General features: G+C 39.3%; 3 protein-coding genes and 1 long non-coding RNA gene across 7 annotated transcripts; 2 read left to right on the top strand and 2 right to left on the bottom strand.

The window, feature by feature from the left end:
• The first annotated feature begins 1,698 nt into the window (after positions 1 to 1,698).
• LOC106421800 (DNA-directed RNA polymerase I subunit 2-like) lies at positions 1,699 to 6,773 on the top strand. Of its 4 annotated transcripts, none has more exons than XR_007326549.1 (5): positions 1,699 to 2,240; positions 2,535 to 2,592; positions 2,754 to 2,793; positions 4,551 to 4,777; positions 4,854 to 6,773. XR_007326549.1 is itself a non-coding variant. In XM_013862617.2 (4 exons), the coding sequence occupies exons 3-4, from the start codon at positions 4,637 to 4,639 to the stop codon at positions 5,286 to 5,288; spliced, it is 576 nt and encodes a 191-aa protein (XP_013718071.1). In that variant the 5' UTR covers positions 1,788 to 2,240; positions 2,754 to 2,793; positions 4,551 to 4,636; the 3' UTR covers positions 5,289 to 6,773. The 4 variants fall into 4 exon arrangements, 2 of the variants coding, with proteins under 2 accessions (XP_013718071.1, XP_048619575.1); XR_007326548.1 differs by having other exon boundaries at positions 1,710 to 2,240; positions 2,517 to 2,592; XM_013862617.2 differs by lacking the exon at positions 2,535 to 2,592 and having other exon boundaries at positions 1,788 to 2,240.
• LOC106421799 (DNA-directed RNA polymerase I subunit 2) lies at positions 5,565 to 13,910 on the bottom strand. Its single transcript, XM_013862613.3, has 27 exons — positions 13,590 to 13,910; positions 13,425 to 13,510; positions 13,202 to 13,339; positions 12,925 to 13,001; positions 12,652 to 12,715; positions 12,446 to 12,516; positions 12,282 to 12,359; positions 12,152 to 12,197; positions 11,892 to 12,072; positions 11,756 to 11,808; positions 11,501 to 11,574; positions 11,293 to 11,410; positions 11,031 to 11,118; positions 10,743 to 10,858; positions 10,498 to 10,625; positions 10,313 to 10,392; positions 9,859 to 10,100; positions 9,612 to 9,767; positions 9,366 to 9,530; positions 9,211 to 9,285; positions 9,020 to 9,123; positions 8,859 to 8,934; positions 8,438 to 8,566; positions 8,222 to 8,362; positions 7,919 to 8,131; positions 7,560 to 7,814; positions 5,565 to 7,484 (listed from the first exon to the last, which is right to left on the bottom strand). The coding sequence occupies exons 1-27, from the start codon at positions 13,765 to 13,767 to the stop codon at positions 7,050 to 7,052; spliced, it is 3,567 nt and encodes a 1,188-aa protein (XP_013718067.1). The 5' UTR covers positions 13,768 to 13,910; the 3' UTR covers positions 5,565 to 7,049.
• A 2,824-nt stretch (positions 13,911 to 16,734) lies between these two features.
• On the bottom strand, positions 16,735 to 19,879 carry LOC125590478. The gene is made up of 5 exons (XM_048764057.1): positions 19,578 to 19,879; positions 19,337 to 19,419; positions 17,575 to 19,244; positions 17,077 to 17,153; positions 16,735 to 17,020 (listed from the first exon to the last, which is right to left on the bottom strand). The coding sequence occupies exons 1-5, from the start codon at positions 19,877 to 19,879 to the stop codon at positions 16,735 to 16,737; spliced, it is 2,418 nt and encodes an 805-aa protein (XP_048620014.1).
• A 4,868-nt stretch (positions 19,880 to 24,747) lies between these two features.
• LOC125590249 lies at positions 24,748 to 26,254 on the top strand. The gene is made up of 3 exons (XR_007326547.1): positions 24,748 to 25,500; positions 25,585 to 25,648; positions 25,779 to 26,254. It is a non-coding gene; the product is annotated as an uncharacterized LOC125590249 (long non-coding RNA).
• Positions 26,255 to 27,900: the final 1,646 nt, after the last annotated feature.

Genomic DNA, 27,900 nt, shown 5'->3' with positions numbered 1-27,900 from the left:
TCATGGCTTGTTTTTCTTTCTCAGAAAAGTTTAGATTTTGCTTTTGCGCATTGCTCCTCTGTGACAATTAAATTGTACTCTCTCTTGATCTCATCCGCTATCTCCTTCTTTGTAAACTTCCGATTGATCCTTAACCTCTCCGCAAACAGAAAATCAATTGTTGATACCTTAAACATCTTCTAGTAGCCCAATCTCATACAGTTATGCTGATTAACATACACCTTCACCTGCATCTTGTGCCTCCTTCGTTCATAAGAACAGTAAATCCTCCAAGGGCAATCCGACTCAATATCAGAGCATTTCGCTCCCACTTTCATTGTTGTTGACTTGTAGAGTTTAATATCGTAACGAGTCTTCAGAGAATATCTTAACAAAGCCAACTTAAAATCTGCTGCACACCCAAAATGTCTTTCCCAATGCCAAAAGCTCTTCACTATCGATACTATTTGAAAACAACTCTCTGCGCTCTACCTCCTCTTCGTCTTCGTCGGAAGACAATGGATCAGGTATCCTCTCGTCGTCCCAAATATCGTCACCACTCTCTCCATCACTCACATTCTCTTCTTCTCTGGTGATATCTCCAAATACTTGAGATAAATCTTCACAATTTTCTTCCACGCCTAATCCATGGTCTTCTCCCTCTAGTACTCGACTTTCTTCTACTTTGTCTTCTTCGTTATCACCACCATCATCTGCAACTCCATCTTCATTAACATCCTCATGCTCACGCTCTCTTTGATCATCTCCATATTCACGGTGCGTTAAATCTCGTCTCGTTGCAAGCTTCTTCCTCTGCATAATCAATTTTTTCAAGTCCCGATCGTGGCCTTCTTTTTCTCTGCAATCACTGGAAAGATTAAAGGATTTAGTTGATTATGGATTAGGGTTCACACGGCTTGAGCAGAATCTTTAATTTTAATGAATCACCAAAACACAGTGTTTTATTAATTAACAGACGTTTAGGTGTAATTAACGTTTGACTTCGAGATGATTAAAATGGCCAAGTCAACATGAGGTTAGGATTAATTTGGAAAAATTATAAAAGTTTAAGATTTATTTGACTTACTTGAAAATTGGAGATTTGTTTGGCTTATTTTTTAAAGTTTGGGATTTAAATGGCGTTTTTCCCAAAATTTGGGATTGAAATATGTGATGTATATATAAAATAATTATGTTTTTATCCATTAAATTATTTATATTAATATTTTTTATAAATTCTCAAAGTTTATTGTTATTTAAAATGTGATATGTAAATAATATATATTTTATTCAAAATATTTCAATAATTTTTACAACACCCAAAATTGAATTAAATATTTATAGATGATTTTAATTATGATTATCTAATTTATTTGATATTATAGATAGTTTTTTATTTCACAGATTCTACAGCCTATAAAAGAAAGTTTTAGTTTTTTTACCTAAAATACATTAAAAAAAATTTTGCTTTAGTTTTTTTGTTGTAGCTTTAAAAATAAAGTTAAAGTATGATTGGTAAAAGTTTATAAAAACTTGATTTAGGTTTTAACTATTAAAAATAAAGTTACAACATGATTGGTAAAATTTAGTGATTTAAAAGTAAATAAAGCTAAAGTAATGAATTAAAGTCCAACCAATCACCATTTTATCCCTATAAAAATATAAGAGCATGTTTATTGAGGGCTCTTGAGTGGATGTTTATTGAGGGCTCTTGAGTGGATGTCTTAATGTAATTAGGAATTAAAAAAAAATAAATAAATGAAAATCTAAGGCACGTGTATCTTAATTAGGAGGTAGAAGGCACATCTCTTAGAGACACGTGCCAAATTGTTATTGGACAGAGGAAAGCTTTCGAGATTCGTGTATCTCGACCTCTCTCGGTGGTTCCGCGATGCGCTGGTGGTTTCTACCCCGTGCCAAAATCTCTATCATCTCCGTCAGAAAGGACGTCGTCTCGTACTCCCCCGACGTCTCCCCATTCCCCCTCCGTGCGATGCAGAACGTCCATGGCTGTGATGGGACACGAGAATCTTTCCGTGATTGTGGCAGAGACCGGGTGGCCTAGCTCCGGGATTGATTATGGCGAAGACGACGCGACGTTGCTGTATAGCGAGATGTTCTTGAAAGGTTTGTTGGCGCATTTGAGGAGCGGTGGTGGGACGAAGATGATGGTGGTGGAGGGAAAGGAAGAAGATTGGTGGAGGTTTTGGTTGGGTTCTTGGTGGGGGTGGTGATGCTTTATCTGTTGGTGTAAACGAGAGGTATACTTACTATATCTCTGATGCTTTTTTTTGGTTCTTTGGAATTGGATCATCTTGAAACTAGAAGCTAAGCGTTTGTTGTGTGATAAAAATCTCAATTTGAAGAGTGTTTGGATTAGTTGTCAGTGGATTTCAGTTTTATACTGAAGCTATTGTTTGTGTGTATATATTTTCTATATTTTATTTTGATGCAATGATGTTGATGTTGAGAAGCTGTTTCGATCGCCTTCCCTAAAACAACACTCATTAATTTCACTATTATTCTCTCAAACGCAGCCATGTCTCTCTTCTCAGATCTCGTCAACCTCAACCTCTCCGACTCCACCAAGCAAATCATTGCCGAATACATATGGTCTCATTATCTCTGTTTCTTACTATTGCTATGATCCAAAAGATTTTGCCTTTGATATTGATCTCTTCTTATGTTTTGACGTGTACACCATAAAGCTTGTCTCTTTCTTTGTTGTCGTTTTCTGAGTTTTTGATATGTTTGTATGGATTGTGAATGAGCAGGATCGGTGGATCTGGAATGGACATTAGAAGCAAAGCCAGGGTAAGTTGATACTTTGTTTATGCATCCTCTGTTTTCCTTTTTTGTTGTTCCTTTTATGATCAATCTGATTTGTTTTGGTTATACAGACACTCTGTTCATACAACAACGACAAAGAAAACATTCACAGACACACACATGCACAAGTGTTTTTTTTAAGAACCCCTAATGAGATTTTACCATTGGAGCAAAAAAAAACAAAAATACTTAACAAAAGATTAATAATTAAATATTATCTAAGAGACCTAATAGGGTCTCTCCCATTGAACATGCTCTAAGATTGTTTCAAAATAAATCGGGAAAATCGCATTTTAAACACTCGGAGTGTCACTTTCTAGAACTTTAAACACTGAAGTTTTTTTACTAGCACTTTAAACCTCCAAAGTGACATTTTTATCATAATAAATCTCCAAAGACGTTTTCTTGTTCATAGACGACCAGTACTGTTCATTTTACAGGTTAAAATGATGACGTGTCAGTTTCTTTGTTAAAAAAAAAATACAGGAAAATACAGAAAAAATCGAATAAAATTGGAAAAAACTGTAAAAAAACCAAAACAAAATTTTTAACATATCTAAAAATTAAGAAAAACATAAAAATTAAAATTTCAAACTTAAAAATAAAAATAAAATATTAAAATTCAAAAAATTCAAAAATAAAATCTAAAATTAAAATGTCAAATTTGAAAAAGAAATTTTTTAATTTTTTTAAAAAAAAATCAAAAATAAGATCTAAAATTAAAACATCAAACTTAAAAATTAAAATTGTAAAAAAAATTGTAAATATTTAACCAAAAAAGTTATATTTATTTTAAAATTTCATCCAATTACAGTGACTGTTTCTTATGATGATATCAAAACTTGCCGCCATCAAAAACAATATATCAAAACTTGCTACCATCAAAAACTTTTTTTTTGATAATCCGAATATCCAGACACCTTACATAGTCCGTCTAGCGCCTAAGTATACTTCGCAAAAAGCATCTCGGGGGAGGGGGGGGGGCGCCAATTTCACCCTATGTTAATTGATGGTGACCAAACGCAGGGCTAATAGTTCTCTCAAATAGATTATATTGAGTTTTGTCCCAAAAAGATTTTCTAAGAAAGAAAATGACCAAAAATGTTTAAAGATGCAAAAGACTCTTATGCTCTAAATATATAAATACAAATAAATAAAGAAAATTTTCAAATTATTATTTTTTGAATATTTTAGATCTTATTTTAGAATTTTTAAATTTTTATTTTCGTTTTTAAATTTGACATTTTAATTTTAGATCTAATTTTTGCATTTTTTTGAATTTTTTGAATTTTTATTTATTTTTAAGTTTGAAATTTTAATGTTTATGTATTTTGAATTTTTATTTTTATTTTTTAATTTTGTTTTGAATTTCTTATAATTTTTTTCCAATTTCATTCGAATTTTTCTGTATTTTTACATATTTTTATTTTATTTTTTATTTTTAAGAAAAAAAAACCGACACGTCATCATTTTAACCCATAAAATAAACAGTATCGGTCGCCTATGAACTGGAAAACGTCATTGGGGGTTTATTATGATAAAAATGTCACTTTGAAGGTTTAAAGTGTTAGTAAAAAAACTTCGGTGTTTAAAGTGCTAGAAAGTGACATTCTCGGCGTTTAAAATGCGATTTTCCCAAAATAAATCAATGAGGTGCCCCCACAACACTAGCTAGGCTTACATTTTAATGTTTATATTTTTTTTTGCTAAACATTTTTTTTTTGCTAAACATTTTTTTGTAGATGCAACACCGTTCCGTGATGCAGTAAAGAAAACAAACGGAGAAGAGGATAGCAAATCCAGTTTACTTGTTGATGATCATGGTTCCATGCTGAAGCAAAAGGGATTCAATCACTATGTGACAGATACATTATACAGTGGTTATTTAGGAGTAGAGCTCAAGTATGAGAAATTTATGGGGCCTGTTTATTACCAAAGGCTGCGTCACATGGTCTCAGACAAGTTCCAGGTTTGTTTTTTTTTTCATCATCCTGACATGGAATCTCCAACTTGGTTTTGTCTAAGTCATATATTCTGGCTTGCAGGTTAGATCTACAGGAATGGTTGATCAGCTAACTCGTCAGCCAATCAAAGGAAGGAGACGAGGTGGAGGGATTCGATTTGGTGAAATGGAAAGAGACTCATTGCTTGCTCATGGAGCTTCCTATCTATTACACGACAGGCTCCACACCTCTTCAGATCATCACATTGCGGATGTGTGTTCCCTGTGTGGAAGCTTGCTGACTTCTTCGGTTTTGAACGTTCAACAGAAGAAGCTGATTCGAGAGATTGGAAATTTACCACCTGGTAGGACTCCAAAGAAGGTAACTTGCGCTTCTTGCAAGACAAGCAAAGGGATGGAGACTGTCGCAATGCCGTACGTGTTCAGGTACTTGGCTGCAGAATTGGCGTCAATGAATATTAAGATGACCCTTCAGTTAAGCAACAGTGGTGAAGGAAGCGACAGTGAAGGAGTCTAGTTCATGGGGGCATATGTTTTATGAATATTGTCTTAAAATTTTGATGGATTAGCACAATATATGCTTCTTCTACAACAACTTTATTACTCTTGTTCCTTTTCTGGTGTTAAAATGATTTGTCTTAGAGATTTATAAACCAGTGGATTTGATTATTCAATACCATTAATCTGTATGATGACATGTTTAATCAAATTGCTCGTTGTTTGTAGGAACAACATTTGCAATTGAGTGATCCCAAGAACATAATCCATTTCCATTTAGATTTAAGATATCGAGTTGGGGGGAAAAGAGTTATTTGATTAAATAGTAAGGCTGTAAATCATACAAATACTTGCAGGTTTTACATCTAAACAACATCTCTCTCTCTCTTATTACACGCATACTGAAGCAAATACTGATAAGAACTTGGCTCACTTTCCGGGAACGAAGTTGGTTGCGAAGGCCCATGCGTTGTTGTTGACTGGATCAGCTAGATGGTCAGCAAGGTTCTCCAAGGGTCCCTTACCAGTGACAATGGCTTGAACAAAGAATCCAAACATAGAGAACATAGCCAATCTTCCGTTCTTGACCTCCTTCACCTTCAACTCCGCGAAAGCCTCTGGGTCGGTAGCCAAGCCCAATGGGTCGAAGCTGCCTCCTGGGTAGAGCAAGTCCTCGGCCTCTCCCAAGGGCCCGTTTCCTGCAACTCTGTAACCTTCAACGGCTCCCATCAAGATCACTTGAGTAGCCCAAATAGCCAAAATGCTCTGAGCATGAACCAAGCTTGGGTTTCCCAAGTAGTCAAGTCCTCCGTCGCTGAAGATCTGTGAGCCAGCCTTGAACCAAACCGCCTCTCCGAACTTGACTCCATTCCTGGCCAGCAACCTCTCCGAACCAAGATTCTTGCGTCTTCCCGGAGTTGCTGGCCAGGAATGGAGTCAAGTTCGGAGAGGCGGTTTGGTTCAAGGCTGGCTCACAGATCTTCAGCGACGGAGGACTTGACTACTTGGGAAACCCAAGCTTGGTTCATGCTCAGAGCATTTTGGCTATTTGGGCTACTCAAGTGATCTTGATGGGAGCCGTTGAAGGTTACAGAGTTGCAGGAAACGGGCCCTTGGGAGAGGCCGAGGACTTGCTCTACCCAGGAGGCAGCTTCGACCCATTGGGCTTGGCTACCGACCCAGAGGCTTTCGCGGAGTTGAAGGTGAAGGAGGTCAAGAACGGAAGATTGGCTATGTTCTCTATGTTTGGATTCTTTGTTCAAGCCATTGTCACTGGTAAGGGACCCTTGGAGAACCTTGCTGACCATCTAGCTGATCCAGTCAACAACAACGCATGGGCCTTCGCAACCAACTTCGTTCCCGGAAAGTGAGCCAAGTTCTTATCAGTATTTGCTTCAGTATGCGTGTAATAAGAGAGAGAGAGATGTTTTTTAGATGTAAAACCTGCAAGTATTTGTATGATTTACAGCTTTACTATTTAATCAAATAACTCTTTTCCCCCCAACTCGATATCTTAAATCTAAATGGAAATGGATTATGTTCTTGGGATCACTCAATTGCAAATGTTGTTCCTACAAACAACGAGCAATTTGATTAAACATGTCATCATACAGATTAATGGTATTGAATAATCAAATCCACTGGTTTATAAATCTCTAAGACAAATCATTTTAACACCAGAAAAGGAACAAGAGTAATAAAGTTGTTGTAGAAGAAGCATATATTGTGCTAATCCATCAAAATTTTAAGACAATATTCATAAAACATATGCCCCCATGAACTAGACTCCTTCACTGTCGCTTCCTTCACCACTGTTGCTTAACTGAAGAGTCATCTTAATATTCATTGACGCCAATTCTGCAGCCAAATACCTGAACACGTACGGCATTGCGACAGTCTCCATCCCTTTGCTTGTCTTGCAAGAAGCGCAAGTTACCTTCTTTGGAGTCCTACCAGGTGGTAAATTTCCAATCTCTCGAATCAGCTTCTTCTGTTGAACGTTCAAAACCGAAGAAGTCAGCAAGCTTCCACACAGGGAACACACATCCGCAATGTGATGATCTGAAGAGGTGTGGAGCCTGTCGTGTAATAGATAGGAAGCTCCATGAGCAAGCAATGAGTCTCTTTCCATTTCACCAAATCGAATCCCTCCACCTCGTCTCCTTCCTTTGATTGGCTGACGAGTTAGCTGATCAACCATTCCTGTAGATCTAACCTGCAAGCCAGAATATATGACTTAGACAAAACCAAGTTGGAGATTCCATGTCAGGATGATGCAAAAAAAACAAACCTGGAACTTGTCTGAGACCATGTGACGCAGCCTTTGGTAGTAAACAGGCCCCATAAATATCTCACACTTGAGCTCTACTCCTAAATAACCACTGTATAATGTCTCTGTCCCATAGTGATTGAATCCTTTTTGCTTCAGCATGGAACCAAGATCATCAACAAGTAAACTGGATTTGCTCTCTTCTTCTCCGTTTGTTTTCTTTACTGCATCACGGAACGGTGTTGCATCTACAAACTCCCCACGCAGACTACCTCCCTGTAATATAAACATTAAAATGTAAGCTGGTTGAAACAGAAGATGCACTGCATAGCATCAGTGTCTGAGCAAAACCTAAGAATCAAACAGGTTTCTATGGATACCTTAGCAGCAATAGATTCCAAAAGCATAGCAATTGTCATTCTTGATGGGAAAGCATGAGGGTTAATGATGAGATCCGGACGCATTCCAGTCACTCCATTGAACGGCATATCAATATCAGGCCAAAGCTGCGAGCAAACACCCTTTTGACCGTGTCTACTACTGAATTTGTCACCGATTATGGGATTCCTGGCATGCCTAAATCGAATGTTTGCCTGCGATGATCCTTGAAATATTAGATTTTAACCCAAAAAAAAAAAAAGAACTCTGTTTATGAGGTAGTTGAAGGAGTTAGTGAACCTCACCTTCTGAGGATGGTTCTTGCTCTTCATGTCAAGAGAAACAAAGTCAACGATGACAGGGTCTGTTCCTTTTCGCTTCATGGGCTTAAAATCGTTGGTTACCCCATCATAGATACTACAATACGTCTCGTTTGGATATATTTTCTGCACATCAGATTCAAAGAGCTAAGTTGAAAGCTAAGGAAACTAATCTACAGCACATAGAAAGCGATGATTTACCTGTCCAACATATGGTAATCCATCAGCATCAACACAAGGATGAGCGGATTTGACAGCATTATTCCTCCTAAACCTTTTATTACCACTACCCGATCGGCTTTTCTGATCTGACAAATCAATAGCTTCTGTCTGCAAGATCATGAGGACAAATAGTAAGAAATCCACAGAAAAAAAAATGCTGAGTAATATGTTGTATGATGATAATTAACCCCTCGCTGCAACTACAAGGTTTAATAAAGAAACGAGTGCAGAGGACTTTGACCAGGGTTATGTTATACTGTTACAGTTCCAGATGACAAGGAAACTCATGCAACTGAGCTTAAGTTCCAGATGACAAGGAAACTCATGCAACTGAGCTTAAGCACCAAACCTAGATATTTCTTATGAATGTTCAATAGAAAATGAGAATGGGAACTCGAACCTGGTATATTTGCCCATGACACATCCCCCGCTCCACAGATGATTTGTTCAAAATCATAGCATCTTCCATATCAAATCTGTGAGACAGATATGTAGAAAAAGCATAAGAGAAAATGCTGATGAAATAATAACAAGCTCTTACACGTGAAAGCATTATCTTACCCAGTATGAGCCAGGACAGCAACTATTGCATTAGTCCCTGTTGGATTCTCATCAATGTTGTATGCAGTGTACGTTTTCGTGCGCACCACAGGGGATTGAGGAGTCTGTAGAATACAAATATAATTTTACAAGGCATGGGACAAAATGAGGAATTTGACTAAGTGAAAAATTTTAGGTAAATTATAACTGACCTGCAAGTGGTAAATCTTCTGGTCAGCACGGAATTGGAGTGCTTGAGTAGAGTAAGCCATGGTTTGTTTCGCCATCTGTATTACATTAACTCTTTTAAACAACACCTTCCGTATTTTAATAGTATACAACCTCCATTGAATATAATAGCAAGTACCTGACACTGATACATGTTACGGGGACTTTGGTTATGATCAGACCAAGGTGTAAGATTAGCAACCACACTTATCATCCCAGTTGGATCAATTTCCTCATGAGTTGCAAGGGATGAGTTATTCCTTCCTCCATTTCCACCATCAGGACAGCTTATTTCCATGAAAACCTGATTTTGGAGATATCTATTTTAGTTTGCCTCTATACGAGAAAAGCTGGATATGAAGATCAAATCCACATGATTTGCTACCTGCTCAAATGGTCCAATCAGTTCAAGATTGTTGGATGGAATCGATGTGTTTTTAACAGGCCTGATGAATCTTGCGGGACATGATGCCAAATACAATCCAGGATAAGATCCACCCATGCTTGTTGGTACATATCCGACTTCGAGGTCTTCAGGAATCTGTAGTTGAAGCATTCACGTAAGAAGTCTCTTCTAATGAAAAAAAATTACAGTCAGTAAATATACTGTTAGGAAGCTAAAAAAGACTTACGATTGAAGGAGCCTCCACTTTCAGTCTCCGCAAATAAGCGACAACCTCAGGGACTAAGTTAGAAGATAGAGATCCAACAACTTGGCCATCTAAAAGAACATGAATCACTTTTGGTGGTCCAGCTCGTACAAGTTTTGGCAATGAAGTTACCATCCCAATCCCAACAAGAACATCAACGACCGACCTTCTTATCTTCCGAAAGTCTCTGATGTTTCCACTGGAATCGAATTGAGAAGAGATTCCTGAAAACAACATGACCAACCAGATCATACAAAGTTGTTACCGCAAAGAAGTGGTGTATTGTGTCCTACCACGAGTAATGTAGCAAACTCTCACTCAACGTGATTCCATATAAATCTCACATATTTAAAGCTTAACTAGACCATCTATGCTCCGTACTGAATTTCGCAAGAAGACGAAATGATAAGTGAAAAAGAGAGCAAGAGAAACTCACGGCAAGTACGTGTCATATGATTCAGTAATCCACAGGGCTCCCCATCAGGAGTGTGAACAGGGCAAAGAAAACCCCAAGATCTACAAGATCACAACAGAACAGGAAATGTAAATACAAAACTATTTTGGTGGCCGCATCATCAATACACATCTGGAGTTCGGTAGGTGAAAAGTGCCGGAACTTACTCAGGAAGCAGCTTCCTCACAGTTGTTGTCCGAAGTCCAGCAAAGGAAGCACCTCGATGAACCGCCCGGAAAAATGAAAGGAAACGGAGAAAGTTCAACCTCTCTGCCTGAACAGTGTAACCTACTTTCTGGTAAAGAGTTGAAAAACTATATATTAGTATTGTTCTATCAATACAGCATACTTAATTGAACTTGGCTACATAAGATTATAGCTTCCAAAGCAAGCGATCAACTCAAGTTCTTACCTGCTGTAAATCCAAACTAGACCTTGTAGTCATACATCCTGATTTCAACAAAGACTCAATTGATGTGCCAATACTCCTGGGTTGATTTCTGTTCATAAGCTTCTTGATATCAGCATCTGCATTCAATTAATGAATCGTCACGGAGTAGATGGTATTAGTTAACAAGATATCTGTGGAAATGCATGCGCAATAAATGTGAATATAGCAAAAGAAAATGAGTTTCATATAGTTGCAACAAATGCAGGAGAGAAGAACATTGAACAAGGAAACAAAACGAAAGCAACTTACGATTTTCAAAGTCAAATTTGCTCTTAACATTACGCATCTCCTCTTCAATAGTACTTTTGCATTTCCGCAGCCACTCTTCAAGTTTTTCCTATATAACCAATGGAGGTGGTTACGCAACTCCTTTTTATGAACAAACCCTAGTAAGCACGACACTTATGCTTGTACTTATGATATTCAAAAACATGGATAACAACGAAGTCACATGCTCTCACACGGCCTTTAAGGCTAGATGTTTCTCGCATATGAGAAAATCGTTATGTACCTTGAGGTAAATTGTTATAAGGTGACCCGGGACTAAAATTTCTTGATTTTGCAGAGAATCCGGATTATCAGGTAAAGAAGTCTGATCCACCAGAGAAAAGAGCTTTTGAATTATGAAGCTGCGGAATCATGAAGAAAAGGTTGACCACATTAACACTTAAAAAACAACTCAAAAAGAAAGCTAACATGAGGCAAAAGCTAGAAATTACATGAGCAAATTGAACTTGTCGTCATCGTTGTCAAGGTGAACAAAAATATAATTCTTGAGCACGGCTTCAGCAACCTAAATACGTAAAATGAAGAGACGAAAGTTTTTAGAACAGACTATTGTCATCAGTTATACAACAGTTACAGAAACAAGAACCTAACAACAATTTCCAAGAAGTCCAAGGCGACTCTTCAAAAAGTAATATATTTTCTAGTGATGAAACCAAATGGGGAAGTTAATGATTGAGTAAACTTACAACAGGATAGCTTTCTTTTTCCAGCCCATCAATATCAGATTTAAAATGCTCTCCTGTTAGTTTAAAAATGCAAAAAAAAACATTAGCTTATAAGTCTAAAGATATGTGTACATAGACGTTGAGGCAGGTAAATCACCTAGATACTTGCGGCACTGTTCCCGGGTAAAAAGACCCAAGTCTCTCACTTCATCAAGAATGATTTTGGCTCGCTCTCGTACGAGTTGGGTTCCAATAGATCCATCGCCTCTTCCGTAATGCTCATTGTAACAACAGTTCAGGCTTTCGTATATTTCCTCATCGTTGGTTTCAGTGAGAGCCTAGGAACATATGAAGGACATATATTAAACAAAGACAATTGAAAGAGAATTGAAATAAATAAAAAAGACTAGACAATACCTTGAGAACAAGGCCGACGGGAAGCAAAAATTCCCTTCCCCCTATCCTGTGTCCATTAGAAATAAGTTTAAAGGGTAGCTCAAATTGTAAATAATGTCTACTATATTACACAAATTGAGTTAACACTCACCAGAATCCAACTCTGGCACTTCCATTGCGATTATAGTACACCTTAATAGTGACAGCGGACTGGTCGTCTCTAACACACCTAAAATTTAAGAACTCTTTAGCATAAATTGCTGCTATTCAGGTGAAGATTAGCATTATCATATGGAAGAGATGAGCTCCACATACCTAATGGCAACTGCTTTGTCACTGTATCCTTCCCGTTTTCCAGTGAATGAGTTCCGGATCATACCCGTTGGCTACATAAGATTCTTACTCGGTTAAATTATGAGAGAAATATATATATGCTACAAGGAACTTCCTGGGATTACATTTTACACATACACTCTTTAAGCAACGGCTAAAAGTTTTAAAAAAAATCAGAGGTAGCTTACATGGTTCCGCTTTGGTGCAATAACACATCGGAACACTCTCTCAATCCCATTCAAAATAAAGTACCTATTTGAAAGAAAGTCAAAATTAGAACATACTTAAAGAAAGAAACACACCACGAGCTATATATGCATAATATGTTTTGCTAATAAGTAGGCAAGAGAGAAGTTCCCACTAATATGAACAAGGTTGGCATATATATATATATATATAACACCGTGCCTCGTCCTCAAAGTGGCAATGTCATTAAAGACAAGAGGTGTAAGAAGAGTTACCCTCCCATTTCAGAAGTTGACTCTTTACACTTTAGAAGCTTTCGGCAATCAGCACCCTGTAAGTGGCAACGGTTTGACTGCACAAAACAACGGACGAGATCAGTAAAGAAGGGAGCTATGCTAATCCAAGAGAAACCATAGAGCTGAGCTTTGCTCTATTGATAGTTCTAAGAGCCAAGTTTACAAATCAGAGCATAAAGCCAGAGAAGCAAACTCTTGTCGCCACAGCAGAATCATAACATCTAACAAAAGAACTTGCAAGAAGAGATAAACCCACCATCAGCATAATAGGTAATTCACCAAACTCAAACTTCTCTCTAACGACGGCTCCAAGGCCACTTCCGAGACCATTGTCATACTGAAAGCAAACATCAGCCATAAGCGCACCCATGTACGATATCTTCGCCTGCCGACACTGTTATCCAAAGAAACAAACGCTTATCACTCCGCCACAAAGACAAAAAAAAAAACAATCTCTTTTGAAAAGAAAGCAGCTTCACCTCAAAGGGATACAAAGACTCTTTCCTTGAATTTGAACTCAAACTCTCCTTCTGAGGAGAGAACACTTTCGGATTTTCTAAGCTAAGTATCATAATTCGTCAAGGACAATCAGACACAACATGTGTATGAATTGAGACAATATTAAATAAATAAATAAAGGATATTTTTCCACTTGTTCTCGGTGGATGGGTCGTAAACATTGACGGCGTTGATTCGAGTGAACATAACATCGAGACCTTTCTCTGTCATGTAATCGAAAGACTCTATGTGGTGCGTGACGAGATTGCGAAGCTCCTTGAAGTCTTCGGTGTTGGGAACCGTGTCTTTCCCTTTGATAACCATGATTATTAGGGTTTGCTCTCTAAGCGACCGATACTGCGAAATTAGGGTTCTTGCAGAAGAGCTTTGATTGAGAAGACAAAGGAGGAGAGCTTGAGGCGGAAGAGAGGGGCGGCTAGAAAAGTGGATGAGGAGGGTTTAGGAGTTCATGAGTTGGGTTTTAACTACTTTGAAGTTTATTGCAGATATAACCCTCAACGTTTCATATATTAAATTTTGAACCCTAATGTTTCTCCTTTTTTAATTTAATTCGATATCATATTTCGGTTAAGTTGAAACTAGGCATCTAACTTTTGTAACTGAACTTCTGAACCTGTGATTAGAGATGTCAACCGAAGGCTTGGACCGCAGAACAGGCCCATTTAAACCTGTGGCAGGGCGGGATTGGGCCTAGGATTTGTTATCCTGCAATGTTGCGGGACTCGCGGGAAAGGGACGGTGCGGGATGGGCTTTTAGCGGGATGGCCCAAACGAACCCGCGGTGAAGAATCCTAAGGATCGAACACTCAACCGGATCTGATGATATGAATTCAATCTGAAGAGATTGAGAACTGATGGATCGTTTAGTGACACAAAGGGTTGCGGATGACCCAATGATACTACCAGATGTTTCAATGGCCGCTTGATTTGACACACAAGTCCGGCTCAAAGAAAGGGGATTCACTTGGAGATAACCTCACCAAGAGAACAAGGATGTTCTAAGCAGAGAACAAGGATGTTCTAAGCAGAGAACAAAAGAGAAAAACTCAAAAAATTGAATAAGGAAAAATCGATTAGCTCTATTCATGGATGTGTTCTCATACTTATACGACTTGTAGTCAAAGGAAATAAATAGAAATGTATGGAAAAAAAAAGACATAGAAAATAGATAATTGACCAGATCTAGTCAAAGCACAGAAAAACATGTTGACTGGTCGAAATGAACCATTCGGCTACCCATGTCCAGATTCAATGTAGCCGACAGCTAGTCCCGCGGTAAGGAACAGTACGTGTCCGGTACGGTCTTCATGTTCGGATGGGAGATTCTCACGGACTGTTCAGGACCAAATGGAAGCTAAGTCATCAGAAAGCTTCAAGAGTCTTGCCTTAGAAAGATTTGTAAGCTCAAAGTTCATGAACTGATCGAAGTGTCGGATCAGTTCATCAGAACGATCGCTGGTACGGTCCAAACGGCTTAAGAAAGAGAAGGCACGGTCGGTTTCGGGTTCTACTCGGTCGAATTCAGTTCTGGCTTGACTGATGGTCTTAGAATGACGAACATGACGGGAAAGGCGAGCTTCAGTACGGTTCATTCGGTCTTCTGGTCGTGGGTTATGCTGAAGCTCCAATCCGGACGTGCGCGAGTCGATCCAGTACACGGCCCGATCGGGCGATCAGTCTGTTCGGCCCGATCGGAAGACTGAACCTCAATTGAATTGTTCCGGACGTTCTGATCCTCGTACTGGTTTGATTCCATGGACTGATCCTCGGACTGGGGCACATCATTCCCTCCTTCTTCAAAAGGATTTGTCCAAAAATCCGGATCATCTACAAGAAAAAGAGAAAGATCATAAACGTTAAAGCTCGAAGAAATATCATACTTGCCTTGAAGATCAAGTTGATAAGCATTGTCATTGATCTTTTTAAGGATCTGAAATGGGCCATCGAGTCGAGGCATGAGTTTGGACTTTCTTTCTTCCGGAAATCGCTCATTTCTCAAGTGAACCCAAACAAGATCACCTTCCTTGAAAATAACCTCCTTTCTTTTCTGGTTGGCATATCTTTTATAGATCTCGGTCTTAGCCTCAATGTTTGCACGAACTTGTTCATGTAGTTTCCTGATAGTGTCCGCCTTCCTTTTGCCATCTGTACTAATTCTTTCACTCAAAGGCAAAGGTAAAAGATCAAGTGGACACAAAGGGTTAAATCCATAAACATCTTCAAAAGGAGAAAAATTTGTAGCAGAATGCATTGCATGATTATAAGCAAATTCAACATGTGGTAAACATTCTTTCCAAAGTCTAAGATTCTTTTTAACCAAAGATCTAAGCAGTGCAGACAAGGTTCGATTAACAACTTCAATTTGACCATCAGTTTGCGGATGAAAAGTTGTTGAAAACATCAATCTCGTTCCTAGCTTAGACCACAAGGTTTTCCAAAAATAGCTAAGGAACTTAGCATCACGATCAGAGACAATGGTCTTAGGCATTCCATGCAATCTAACAATCTCTCTAAAGAATAAATCAGCAACTTGCACGGCATCATCAGTTTTGTGGCAAGGAATGAAATGAGCCATTTTTGAAAATCTATCCACAACAACAAAGATTGAATCTCTTCCAGACTTAGACCTTGGCAAACCCAACACGAAATCCATAGAAATGTCTACCCAAGGATGAGAAGGAATAGGAAGGGCAGAATACAAACCGTGGTTTGAAGCTTTGGACTTAGACTCCTTGCACCCTACACATCAGCCACAGATCTGTTCCACATCTTTCATCAAACTTGGCCAGTAGAAGTGATCATGAACCACCTTGTAAGTTTTCTTGACACCAAAGTGTCCCATAAGACCTCCTCCATGAGCTTCTCTGAGAAACAATTCCCTCAAAGAACATTGGGGCACACACAAGCGGTTATCAAAAAATAGGAATCTAGAGTTTTGAAAGTATTTCTCATAAGCAACCTTGGAACATTTTCGAAAAACCTCTTTGAAATCTTGGTCAGACGCATACAAATCCTTGATAAACTCAAAACCAAGCAATTTCGTTTCAAGGGCTGAGAGAAGAGTATACCTTCTAGACAAGGCATCAGCCACGACATTCTCCTTACCTTGCTTGTATTTGATCACATAAGGGAACGTCTCAATGAACTCCACCCAACGAGCATGCCTCTTTTTTAGCTTTTGCTGACCCTTAAGGTGTTTCAGAGATTGATGGTCTGTATGGATGATGAATTCCTTCGGCCAAAGATAGTGCTGCCATGTTTGAAGGGCCCTTACCAATGCGTAAAGCTCTTGGTCATAGGTGGGGTAGTTGAGCGGGCTCCACCAAGCTTTTCACTGAAATAGGCAATGGGTCTCCTATCCTGCATCAGAACAGCACCAATACCAACCCCGGAGGCATCACATTCGATTTCAAAAGCTTTAGAAAAATCATGAAGTACAAGTAAAGGAGCTTGAGTTAACTTCCCTTTTAGAAACTGAAATGCCTCTTCTTGGACTTGTTCCCATTTGAACCCAACGTTCTTCTTGATCACCTCAGTGAGTGGGGCTGCTATGGTACTGAAGTTCGGAACAAAACATCTATAGAATCCGGCCATGCCATGGAAGCTCCTCACCTCGCCCACGGTTGTTGGACTCGGCTAGTCTCGGATGGCTTTGATTTTCTCCTCGTCCACTCGAAGCCAATCTGCACCTACAACAAAACCTAGAAAGACCACATGATCTGTGCCAAAAGAACACTTTCCAAGGTTAGCAAATAAGTGTTCCTTCGTAAGGACCTCAAGAACGGATTTTAGGTGCAATGGGTGTTCATCAAGGTTTTTGCTGTAAACAAGAATATCATCAAAATAAACCACAACAAAGTGACCAATGAACGACCTTAGGACATGATTCATTAGACGCATAAAAGTACTAGGTGCATTTGTGAGACCAAAGGGCATAACAAGCCACTCATACAAACCTAGTTTTGTTTTAAAGGCGGTTTTCCATTCATCACCTTCTTTCATCCTAATCTGATGGTAACCACTTTTCAAATCAATTTTAGAAAAGACTCTGGAACCATGAAGCTCATCAAACATATCATCAAGACGAGGGATAGGATGTCAGTACTTTACCGTGATGTTGTTAATGGCCAGACAGTCCACACACATCCTCCATGAGCCGTCTTTCTTTAGTACAAGTAGGACATGTACGACACAAGGTTTAAGGCTTTCTCTAATATAGCCTTTCTCAAGTAGTTCATCAATTTGTTTCTGAAGCTCCTTGGTCTCGACCGGATTGGTGCGGTACATTGGTCGGTTAGGTAGAGACGCGCCAGGGACGAAGTCGATCTGATGCTCAATGCCTCTTACTGGTGGCAATCCTTTAGGATTATCATCTAGAAAAACATCAAAAAACTCCTGCAAAACATCTAGGAGTTCACTCGGAATCTCCGGTGCAAAGTCAGAGGAAGAAGAAGCCATAAGAGATTCTTTATACACAAGTAAAAGAAATGGCTTTTGAGAGTAAAAAGACTTCCTAACCTGACCTTCTTTGATAAAGAAGTTAGAGTTTCTGGTAGACGTTTCAGGCTTATCCTTCTTAGGCTCCTGGTCTCGACCATTCTTAAGTTGAACTTGATCTTGATGAACCTCCAAAGGTGTCAAGGGAACCAAAGTGATTTTCTTTCCCTTGTGATCAAAAGAGTGTCGGTTTGTAAAGCCATCATGCATGGCCTTCTTATCAAATTGCCATGGCCGGTCCAAAAGAATGTGGCATGCGTCCATGGGCAGAACGTTGCAAACGACCTCGTCCTCATATCGGCCAACGGTAAGGGGGACGGTCACTTGTTCCTTCACGTACTGTTCTCCAGATTCATTGAGCCACTCCAACCTGAAAGCACGAGAAAGAGGCCGAGTAACAAGCCCAAGTTTCTTTACAAGGATGTCACTAGCCACATTAGTGCAACTACCTCCATCTATGATCAAAGAACAAACTTTTTCTGAAATAAGACATCTAGAATGAAAAAGATTCTCCCTTTGTTCTTTGTCGTTGGTCTTTGGTTGCACACTCAAGGATCGTCTAGTAACCAATAGTGGACCGTGAGCCAGATATTCAAGGATGTCCTCATCAAAGATCGGACCAGAATCTTCTACAAAGGTCAAGCAGAACTCGTCAATCACGCCATCGACCTCCTTGTCGAAAATGGGGCCATAGGCATCGTCCAAAGGTTTTCTAGCAACAAGGAGAGGGCCATGAGTTGGGTAATCAAGTGTCTCATCATCATCAAAGACTGGTCCAAGATCCTCCTTATCATCTTCGGATTCTACTTCTCCGTTCTCCAAAAGAACCATCACCTTTTGGTTTGGACACCGATTAGCATAGTGGCCAAGGCCATGACATCTGAAGCACTGAATGTCTCTGGTCCGTTTTGAAGTTTCTTCTTTATTTTCTCTATCAACATGAGAAGGGACATTAGTCTTAAAAGTACTATTTGTTGTGGACGAAGACTTACCTATGTCTTGATAGTTTGTTTTGGATGCAAAAGAGGGTTTGGGGGCAAAGGACGGTTTAGAGAGGCCCTTTCTTTTGACTTGTTGTTCGATCAGAATAGCCTTGTGTAACATCTGCTCCATGTTGTCATACTCTTGAAACTCCATACGATCTTGGATGTCACGGTTGAGACCGGTGAGAAATCTACCATGGTGGCATCTAGGGGTTCGTCCACATCTGCCTTGATCATGAGGATCTCCATCTCTTGGTGATAGTCCTCTACTGACTTGGTTCCTTGTAGTAAACGTCTCAACTTGTGTTGGAGATCGCGGTGATAGTGATCAGGAACAAAGCGTCTCCTCATTATCATGGTGAGCTCGGCCCTAGTATCAACTGGTCTTTCACCTGCTCTCCTCCTGTGAGTCACAACTTGATCATACCAATTAATAGCATAGCCAGAGAATTCAGAAACCGCAAGCCTAACCTTTCTAAGATCAGTAAAATTTTGACAATCGAAAACAAGTTCAATTTTTCTTTCCCATTCAAGAAAAGCATCCGGGTCATTCTTGCCCTCAAAACTTGGAATTTTTAATTTCAATCCACCCAAACCATTATCAGCTCGATAATTTCTAGCAAAGGGATTGACATCACCTTGATTTTGGTTTCTAGATCCTCCCCTAGGCCGGTTGATGGATCGGTCGTCCTCATCATTGGTCTCCTCCTCTTGGATATCATGGTCGGATCGGCTGCGTCTCCTTGGCCAATCTCTCTGGCTCCGGTTCGAGATCGAGTTGGCCGGTTGATTTGAAGATCATCAAGCCTCTGATGGATCTGTTCCAAACTTGTATTCAACAAGTTAGTCATAGAATCATCCAAAGCTCTCATTTGCAAGTTAGACAAGTCGGCCATAGAATTTCCAGGACGGTTCCTTTCTTCTTCACTACTCATGGTTTTCCTGAAAATCTTTAAACACGGAAAATTAGATAAAACCTCACACTCTCAGGTGTTTATCCTTGCCCACACACGTGTTTCACTCAATTTTGGTAATCACACAAAGAGTTTCCCTCAAAGTTCTAAGAGAACAAACTAGATAACCCAAAATGAGAATCCCAAGTGAACCACCCAAGGGTCAGGATAGAGAGATAAGAGATTTAACAAGGGGAATCCGTATTAACCACCTCCAAGGCCGGATTTCTCCTCGGCCAGCAGGCTTACTCTTCCACCACCAAACCACAATTGAAAACTTTCGATATTTTTTTTTTAATTAGATCTTTTATATATATATAAATATGAATGGTAAAGAGGGGCCCAAATTCAAGATAGATAGAAGAAGAGTTTTTATGAAGAAAATGGTAGATGAGAAAGATGGAATGAAAAGAGATACCGGAAGAGTGGCTCTGATACAACTTGAAGAACCCTAAGGATCGAACACTCAACCGGATCTGATGATATGAACTCGATCTGAAGAGATTGAGAACTGATGGATCGTTTAGTGACACAAAGGGTTGCGGATGACCCAATGATACTACCAGATGTTTCAATGGCCGCTTGATTTGACACACAAGTCCGGCTCAAAGAAAGGGGATTCACTTGAAGATAACCTCACCAAGAGAACAAGGATGTTCTAAGCAAAGAACAAAAGAGAAAAACTCAAAAAAATGAATAAGGAAAAATCGATTAGCTTTATTCATGGATTTGTTCTCATACTTATACAACTTGTAGTCAAAGGAAATAAATAGAAATGTATGAAAAAAAGACATGGGAAATAGATAATTGACAAGATCTAGTCAAAGCACAGAAAAACATGTTGACTGGTCGAAATGAACCATTCGGCTACCCATGTCCAGATTCAATGTAGCCGACAGCTCGTCCCGCGGTAAGGAGCAGTACGCGTCCGGTACGGTCTTCATGTTCGGATGGGAGATTCTCACGGACTTTCCGGGACCAAATGGAAGCTAAGTCATCAGAAAGCTTCAAGAGTCTTGCCTTAGAAAGATTTTTATGCTCAAAGTTCATGAACTGATCGAAGTGTCGGATCAGTTCATCAGAACGATCACCAGTACGGTCCAAACGGCTTAAGAGAGAGAAGGCACGGTCGGTTTCGGGTTCTACTCGGTCGAATTCAGTTCTGGCTTGACTGATGGTCTTAGAATGACGAACAAGACGGGAAAGGCGAGCTTCAGAACGGTTGATTCGGCCATCTGGTCGTGGGTTATGCTGAAGCTCCAATCCGGACGTGCGCGGGTCGATCTGGTACACGGCCCGATCAGTCTGTTCGGCCCGATTGGAAGACTGAACCTCAATTGAATTGTTCTGGACGTTATGATCCTCGTACAGATCTGATTCCATGGACTGATCCTCGGACTGGGGCACATCACGCGGTAACCCTAAAGTCCTGCAACTTCTTCTCTTCTCATTTTGTCAGACACCTTTAGAACAAAGGAGAGAGAGAGTGAGAGAGAGAGAGAGAGAGGGAGGGAGGGAGAGAGATAGAGAGATAGAGAGAGAGAGACGAGTCGCCACCGACTGAAATGGAGCTCCGGCGACTGCGATAAGCTCTGGTACTCGTATCTCGGGTTCTAAACTTCACAGATCAAACATGTATGTTCGGAGATAAGTTATTTCCTCAAACTCTCAGCGAACTCCCTTTTCACCGTAGACCAAGATCCATCTCCGGCGATGGTTTATTCAGCGAGGGTGACCACATGCATGTCACAGGTAAAGAAAGATCTGTGTAGTTACTTTTTTTTTTGGAGTCTTAACAGTTTTACTCGTTTTCAGGTGGGTAACGTGGGTTCTCTGCTTCGATCCACCACTGGTTCGACTTCGAGTTACAAAGCGACCTCCGAGGGTATGATTCGCTTCCCTTCTTCCTCGTTCTACATGCATACAAATAAAATGATAGAGTCTTAGTATGATGATTATAGATGATCTAAATAGACTGTTGTGTCTCTTGTTGTCGTTAGCTGTTTGATGTTAACTCGACTACTATACTGTTGTGTCTTATTGTCATGTCTTGAGCAGTGTAGCGATTTGTCCCTTCTTTATGTCTATGAAGTGAACTTTTATTACTTGATTATTAGCTTGAACTTTATTACATGTATGTCTGTCTTACTATAAAACGCATGAGATTTATCAGTTTTGTTTGATGTTTAGTTTCAATTGCCTCTGTCTCGGTTTGCTTGATCTCGAATTGTTGTTTGAAATTGTGAAATTGCGAAGTTAAGACATGACTTTGGTATTGAAATTGTGATATTAAGTATCTGATGAGTCTTTTGTCTTTCTTTGTTGTATGTGACGAGGTGATGGAGTGATTGTGAACAAAGACTTAACATCTCATCTTCTACATGCACTTTAAGATTTGGTTATGACTCGATACAAATTCTCATCTAATACATGCATTCTTAGTAGAGAATTGATATGAACTGAACTTAAATTGCATTCTTAGGCTTTTGTGTCGGGTGTACATGACTTCAAGAACTGATATGAACTGAAATTGACTACAAGAACAATATGAAATTAGATATGTAGTATAAAAGCCTGAATCGTACAGCTTTAACATGTAGATGAAGTTAGATATGTAGTATAACAGCCTGAATCGTCCTGGAGAAGCATAAAGCGTCAAGAAGTGTCATGGAGCAGCATGCAGCGTCAAGAAGTCTCTTGGTGCACTCTTTGGCGTCCAGCCCGCGGGACGACCTTTAAAGGACTGTGCATTTCGGCGGGGCGGGATTGGGCCGAGCTTTTGGAGACCGCAGCTCGCGCGGGCCTGACCCGCCGTAACCCGCAAGAAAGAGAGCCCACAGCATTACGGGACGGGACGGGACGGGACAACCCATTTGACAATACTACATGTGATATAAAAAACTCGATCTCGTATCCACTATGATACTAGAACGAACTTTGTAAAGCACAATTTTGGGTAATGAATATTATCCGAACTCGATCTGAAATCAAACAGATACCTGCAAAAATCTGTAAATATAAAACTACATACTCATGGAACATTTTGAAATAAGTTTGGATCCAAAATAGTTTTTAAACTAAGTTACTGTTATAAACGTGAAAAGAAGGTGAAAAGCAAATGTCAATAATACGCGCACCAAAGGTTGACAAAACTATATGAACGTAAATTATGTGGACCCCACTGTCACTATGTACACACAATAACTTTATCTTTTTACTTTTATATATACAAACGTTTTCGTTCGATTGTAATACACTTCTCTTCCTCCTTTTATAGTAAACTCTCTCTCTCAATATTCATCTTATATAAGTGTTATTTCCTTCCTGTGGGTGTAAAATTTCATCCTTATTTAAATTTCTCGGTACTATAAAATTATAAGTTATTTTATTCAGCACGATCACTCTGCGATTTGGTAAAATTTATATGTATCATATATACCCTACTATAATGGTTAGTATACCGTCTATATTACTATTTATTATTTATAGTGGTTGTTTTTATCATTTACCTATATTAATGTGGGTCGCGTCGTTAATAAACATTGATTGTTAAATACACTATAATTATTGGCTTGGTTGTGCCGTCGGATAATTTATTTAATGTTATAATTTTTCTATTCCCATAGTACGACTGATATTTATTATATTATGGTTATTATATAAATGTTTGGTTACCAATATAAAATATTATGAAATTTATGGAATTTGGTTGACTGATTATTGCAATATTTTCAGATTAATTTTTGTTCATACGATTTAATCCCAACGGTCACAAAGAAAATTTTCAAAATTTTACCTTTCTCAAACGGCTATGAACAGTATTTTCATCTATAAATATACTCATTCTTCACTCATTTACTTCATCCAAAATATTTCATCTTCTTTCAAATATTTTCAAATCGTTCCATTACGGGTTTTCATTGCAAGAAAGATGATTCGCATATTTTTTGGTTTTATGTGCAATTCTAATTTTTGCTTCTATGTACGGTCTTTTTATTGGAAAATTTACGCTTAATGTCGGTTTACTTTTCTATGCGCTGTTTCTGCTTGTAATTGCGTGTACTATTAATATGAATGGTTCATTTTAAAATTACCAAATTCTAATAAAATTTAATATTTTGTGTTTTAGAAATACAAATGGCAAGAATTGAACATCTTCAATTTCCGGCTCTCAAAATAATTGGCGAGAACTACGTCGGATGGGTCACAAACGTGAAACCATATCTGGTGATGAAAAAATTAACCGAAACGATTGTAATCGGTAACAAATCGTCGCCTGAGCATAAGGCTGAAGCGATAATTTTCCTGAAGAAACACCTCGATGAGAACGTCACTCATGATATGCGAGCATAGAAGACCCAGCTGAATTGTGGCAAGCTTTAAAAGAAAGGTTCGATAACTAGAAAGAAGTCAACCTCCCTCACGCTCTAGAAGAGTGGAAAAACCTGAGGTTCCAAGATTTTCAGAAGGTTGAGGAGTACAATTCCGATGTCCTGAGGATAGTTTCACTCCTGAAATATTGTGGTAACCCTGTCTCTGAGGCAGAAATGATGAATAAAACGTATAACACTTTCCACAAACAACTTCACTTCCTGCCCGAAATTTACAGAAAATGCGGGTACACAAGATTTTCTGAATTGATGGTTGTGCTCATGTTGGCTGAAAAGAACAATTAGCTCCTGATCAAATACCACAATTCCCGACCTACGGGAGCCAAAGCATTTCCTGAAGTGAATGCTACGGCGGTAGAAAAATCGGAAAGGAGAAACCAGACCAACCGAGATCGTGGTCGCCGTTTCAACAGCAAACGTGGAAAAACTTACAATCTCAAATGGAAGGGATCTAACAAGTGGGTTAGATCCGAAAAAGTTTCTAAGGGTAAAGAAACTCAAGAGGATACCACCCAGAAGCGTGAGACAGTGTGTTACAGATGTGGCTGTAAAGGACATTGGTCTCGTACCTGTCGTACTCCTTCACATCTTTGTAAGTTATATCAAGAGTCCACGAAAGGCAAAGCTAAAGAAGTGAATCTCACTGAAAACTTTGAAGGGACATCGTACCTCGATGCCTCTGACTTCGCAAATGAGCTGGACTAGATTACTCCTGAAGAGAACCGAAATGCTTATAATAAGACTATTGAATGGTTTTCAGTATTATCATGTATAGAGATGACAGTTCAAGGGCTTGCCCGCGGGCCTGACCTGAAAAGGCCCATTGCGGGGCGGGATTGGGCAAAGATCTTGTGGCCCGTTTATTTGCGGGTCTCGCGGGACAGGACCGCGATGGTATTGGGCCGGAGCGGGATGCAGGCAAACATTAAGGCCCGCTACACTTTTCTCACCGAGAACAGAGATAAACAGTGATCGGGTGATGACTATGGCCATTCTTGCTCTCTGTGTTTCTTCCCTTTCGATCGACAATCACAAGCTCTTGTACACAATTCATCTTTTTTGCATGCGATCAAACGCCTTCTTCTTCTCTTCTCTTTTCTTTTCTTTTCTTCATCTCTTTCCGTCTCTTCACTTCTTCTTCTTCGATCAACGACCACAGAGCATCGTCTTCTTCTCCTCTACACAGTATAGCGTCGACGACCATGTGCAGAGGTATTTAGCTCATGCCTCTCTGTTTACACGATTTTAGATTTCACATTATTACACTAATATCCTAATATAACATCTCGTACTTAGAGCAAATCAGGAGGGATGATCTGGAGTCTCTTGGCTATATGATTATGTATTTTCTTCAAGGAAGGTAAAATTGATGAAGCTGCACTTTTTTTTTATATTCGTCCTTTGTATTATTATAGTTGTCACGGATCATTCACATCTGTTTTTTTTTTAGCCTTTTGTTATTAATCAGAATTTTTTGTTTATCAAAACAGCTCCATCAGGTTGTGGGCTCTAAGTGGCGAAGTTCTAAGTCACGACTCTTCACCAAGGTGGTTTGTTTGGTACAGTGGAGTACCAGCTTCACAGCAGAACCTTGAAGACACTGATGAAACTTGTGCAGATTCAAGATATCATTTTGATCATGGAAGTGGTTCTCAGGTACCAATGATAACTAACTTATGATATGCATGATCGTCCAGTAGCACTTGAACTGTTATTGCTTAGTTTGATAAGTAGTGAACATGTATTATTTAGTCTGATAGAACTTGAACTTGTGATATGCATGATCTAATCGTTAGTCTGTTAGAACTTGAACTTGTTGGTATCAAGAGTCTGACTTATGTTATAGTCTAATCTATCTTGGTCTCTTCTTGTTGCAGGTGACATGTGATTCACGAAACCATTCGAGGTCCTTTGTAGTCATAAGCTATAGTTAAGAGTTCCTTTGTAAGTTTGCACGAAACCATTTGTGTTTCTTTTTTTGAGGGAAGAACACAAACAAAATGTGAATATATATCAATACACTAGTTGAATGAATCACGTTTTGACCTGTGCAGGTTCTTGGTCCCACGAGACATGACTGTTGGACACTTCATTCACATGCTAAGCAATAGACTACACCGAACTACTTTCCGAAAATGTGGAAGCCTTGATATGTAGTAGGAATTGGCTAAAAGGATTTGAAGCTTCCGAGCATGGTAAATTATTCACATTATCATATATTTTAGGGTACCATGTTCTTTAAACCTAATTAACTCTGATTTTTAATATTTACAGAAGATGAAATGGATGGTGAGGAAGAGACAATTGAAGTTGAAGAAGAAGAAATTTGATTTTTATTTTGATCTGGTGTTTTTATTTTATTCGCATTATGGATTTTGTGGCGCTCGTTTTCCCCTGTCGGGTTTTGTCCCAATGGGTTTTCCCGATAGGTTTTTACCGAGGCCACATTACATTACTTGGATTTTGTTTGGGTGTTCATTTACATTACTTGGTTTTGATTACTTCGATTTGCCATTGTCACTTAATGCCATTCTTATGCATACGCATCAAAGTTTGTTTCTGTTTTATGTGGGAACCGAAATTCGCACTGTCGATTTCCGTTTAAATTAGAAAACTAGGAAAACCTTAATTTTCTAAAGGTCCCGGATCTCTGCGAGAGCCAACGGCAAGTGACCAAATATATGCGGAAATCACGAAAAGATAACAAACGAGTTTAGAGAAAACAATAGATCTTATTTCAAGTCCGCGTGAGAGCGTTGCGATCATTACAAGAGATCATTAAAGCTTTGGCCGCAAAGGCTGTCAGCGAGTTACCTAGTTCTAGCGGCCTATAAGCTCAAGCCTAGTTGACTCGTAGCTCGATAACAAAAGACGAAGAAAATATAGAAAAGGTTTTTGATTGATTTCGGACTGAACCTTATGAAAAGCTGCCTACGTACCCCTTTCGAGGATCAAGCCGAACGTAGTTCAAGAGTGAACCAAGAGATCGAACTGCTTGTGCACGTTTGTCAGGTAATCGGGTGCCAGTCATGGAAACAGAGCATGTCGAGAATAATGCCTCGGAGTTTCTAAGTGTCGAGAGTTCTGAGTCTAAAAAGCTGTCTCCCGTGCCTCTCGCCTAGGACTCCTTATATACTCGCTCCTAGGTCGGTTTACGCTTTTTCCTCTTCTGCCCTTAAGCCGTCACAACTTAAAAACGGAGATATTCCGTTTTTTTCCGATCTTTCTAATTATCTTCGAATACTTCATATTTATCCGCGGGAACTTGACATTTATCTTTCCTTGCGAACCAAGCATAAACCGTCCTACGGTTTATGGGCTTTTGGTTAAGAAATCGTAAGTGGGTTTCGAGTCACGTCTTAGGTCTCTTTGGGCCGTTGTTTGACTCGAAACGTTTATTACGGTTTCTTTCGATAAAAATGAATTTTCCGCGGTTTTTATCGTAAAGTTCGATTGATGACTTCAAATGACGAGAAACATGAAATGGGTTGGCTACGGTCTTCGGGAGATAGCATTAAAGAGTAAACGAGAATGCATGGATTCGTGTCGTATCGATTTTTAAGAAAGCACGGTCGCTACGTAGCGACCGAGTCGTGTGCGTGCTCGGTCGCT

Source organism: Brassica napus, chromosome C7 (genome assembly GCF_020379485.1).
Source record: "Brassica napus cultivar Da-Ae chromosome C7, Da-Ae, whole genome shotgun sequence".
Lineage (NCBI taxonomy): Eukaryota > Viridiplantae > Streptophyta > Magnoliopsida > Brassicales > Brassicaceae > Brassica > Brassica napus.
Note: the sequence above shows the minus strand (reverse complement) of the source record. Positions and strands in the feature narration are given on the sequence as shown.

Excerpts from the sequence above, each read along its gene's own strand:
- LOC106421800 (XM_013862617.2), top strand. The coding sequence starts at position 4,637 with ATGCTGAAGCAAAAGGGATTCAATCACTATGTGACAGATACATTATAC. Across the intron at positions 4,778-4,853 it reads TGGTCTCAGACAAGTTCCAG|GTTAGATCTACAGGAATGGT; the intron begins GTTTGTTTTTTT and ends TCTGGCTTGCAG.
- LOC125590478 (XM_048764057.1), bottom strand. The coding sequence starts at position 19,879 with ATGAGTAGTGAAGAAGAAAGGAACCGTCCTGGAAATTCTATGGCCGAC. Across the intron at positions 19,245-19,336 it reads GACTCACAGGAGGAGAGCAG|TTGAGACGTTTACTACAAGG; the intron begins GTGAAAGACCAG and ends CTCCAACACAAG. Across the intron at positions 17,154-17,574 it reads TGGCCATTAACAACATCACG|GTGCAGATTGGCTTCGAGTG; the intron begins GTAAAGTACTGA and ends GTTTTGTTGTAG.
- LOC106421799 (XM_013862613.3), bottom strand. The coding sequence starts at position 13,767 with ATGGTTATCAAAGGGAAAGACACGGTTCCCAACACCGAAGACTTCAAG. Across the intron at positions 12,517-12,651 it reads TTGCACCAAAGCGGAACCAT|CCAACGGGTATGATCCGGAA; the intron begins GTAAGCTACCTC and ends AATCTTATGTAG. Across the intron at positions 9,124-9,210 it reads AGAAGATTTACCACTTGCAG|ACTCCTCAATCCCCTGTGGT; the intron begins GTCAGTTATAAT and ends TGTATTCTACAG.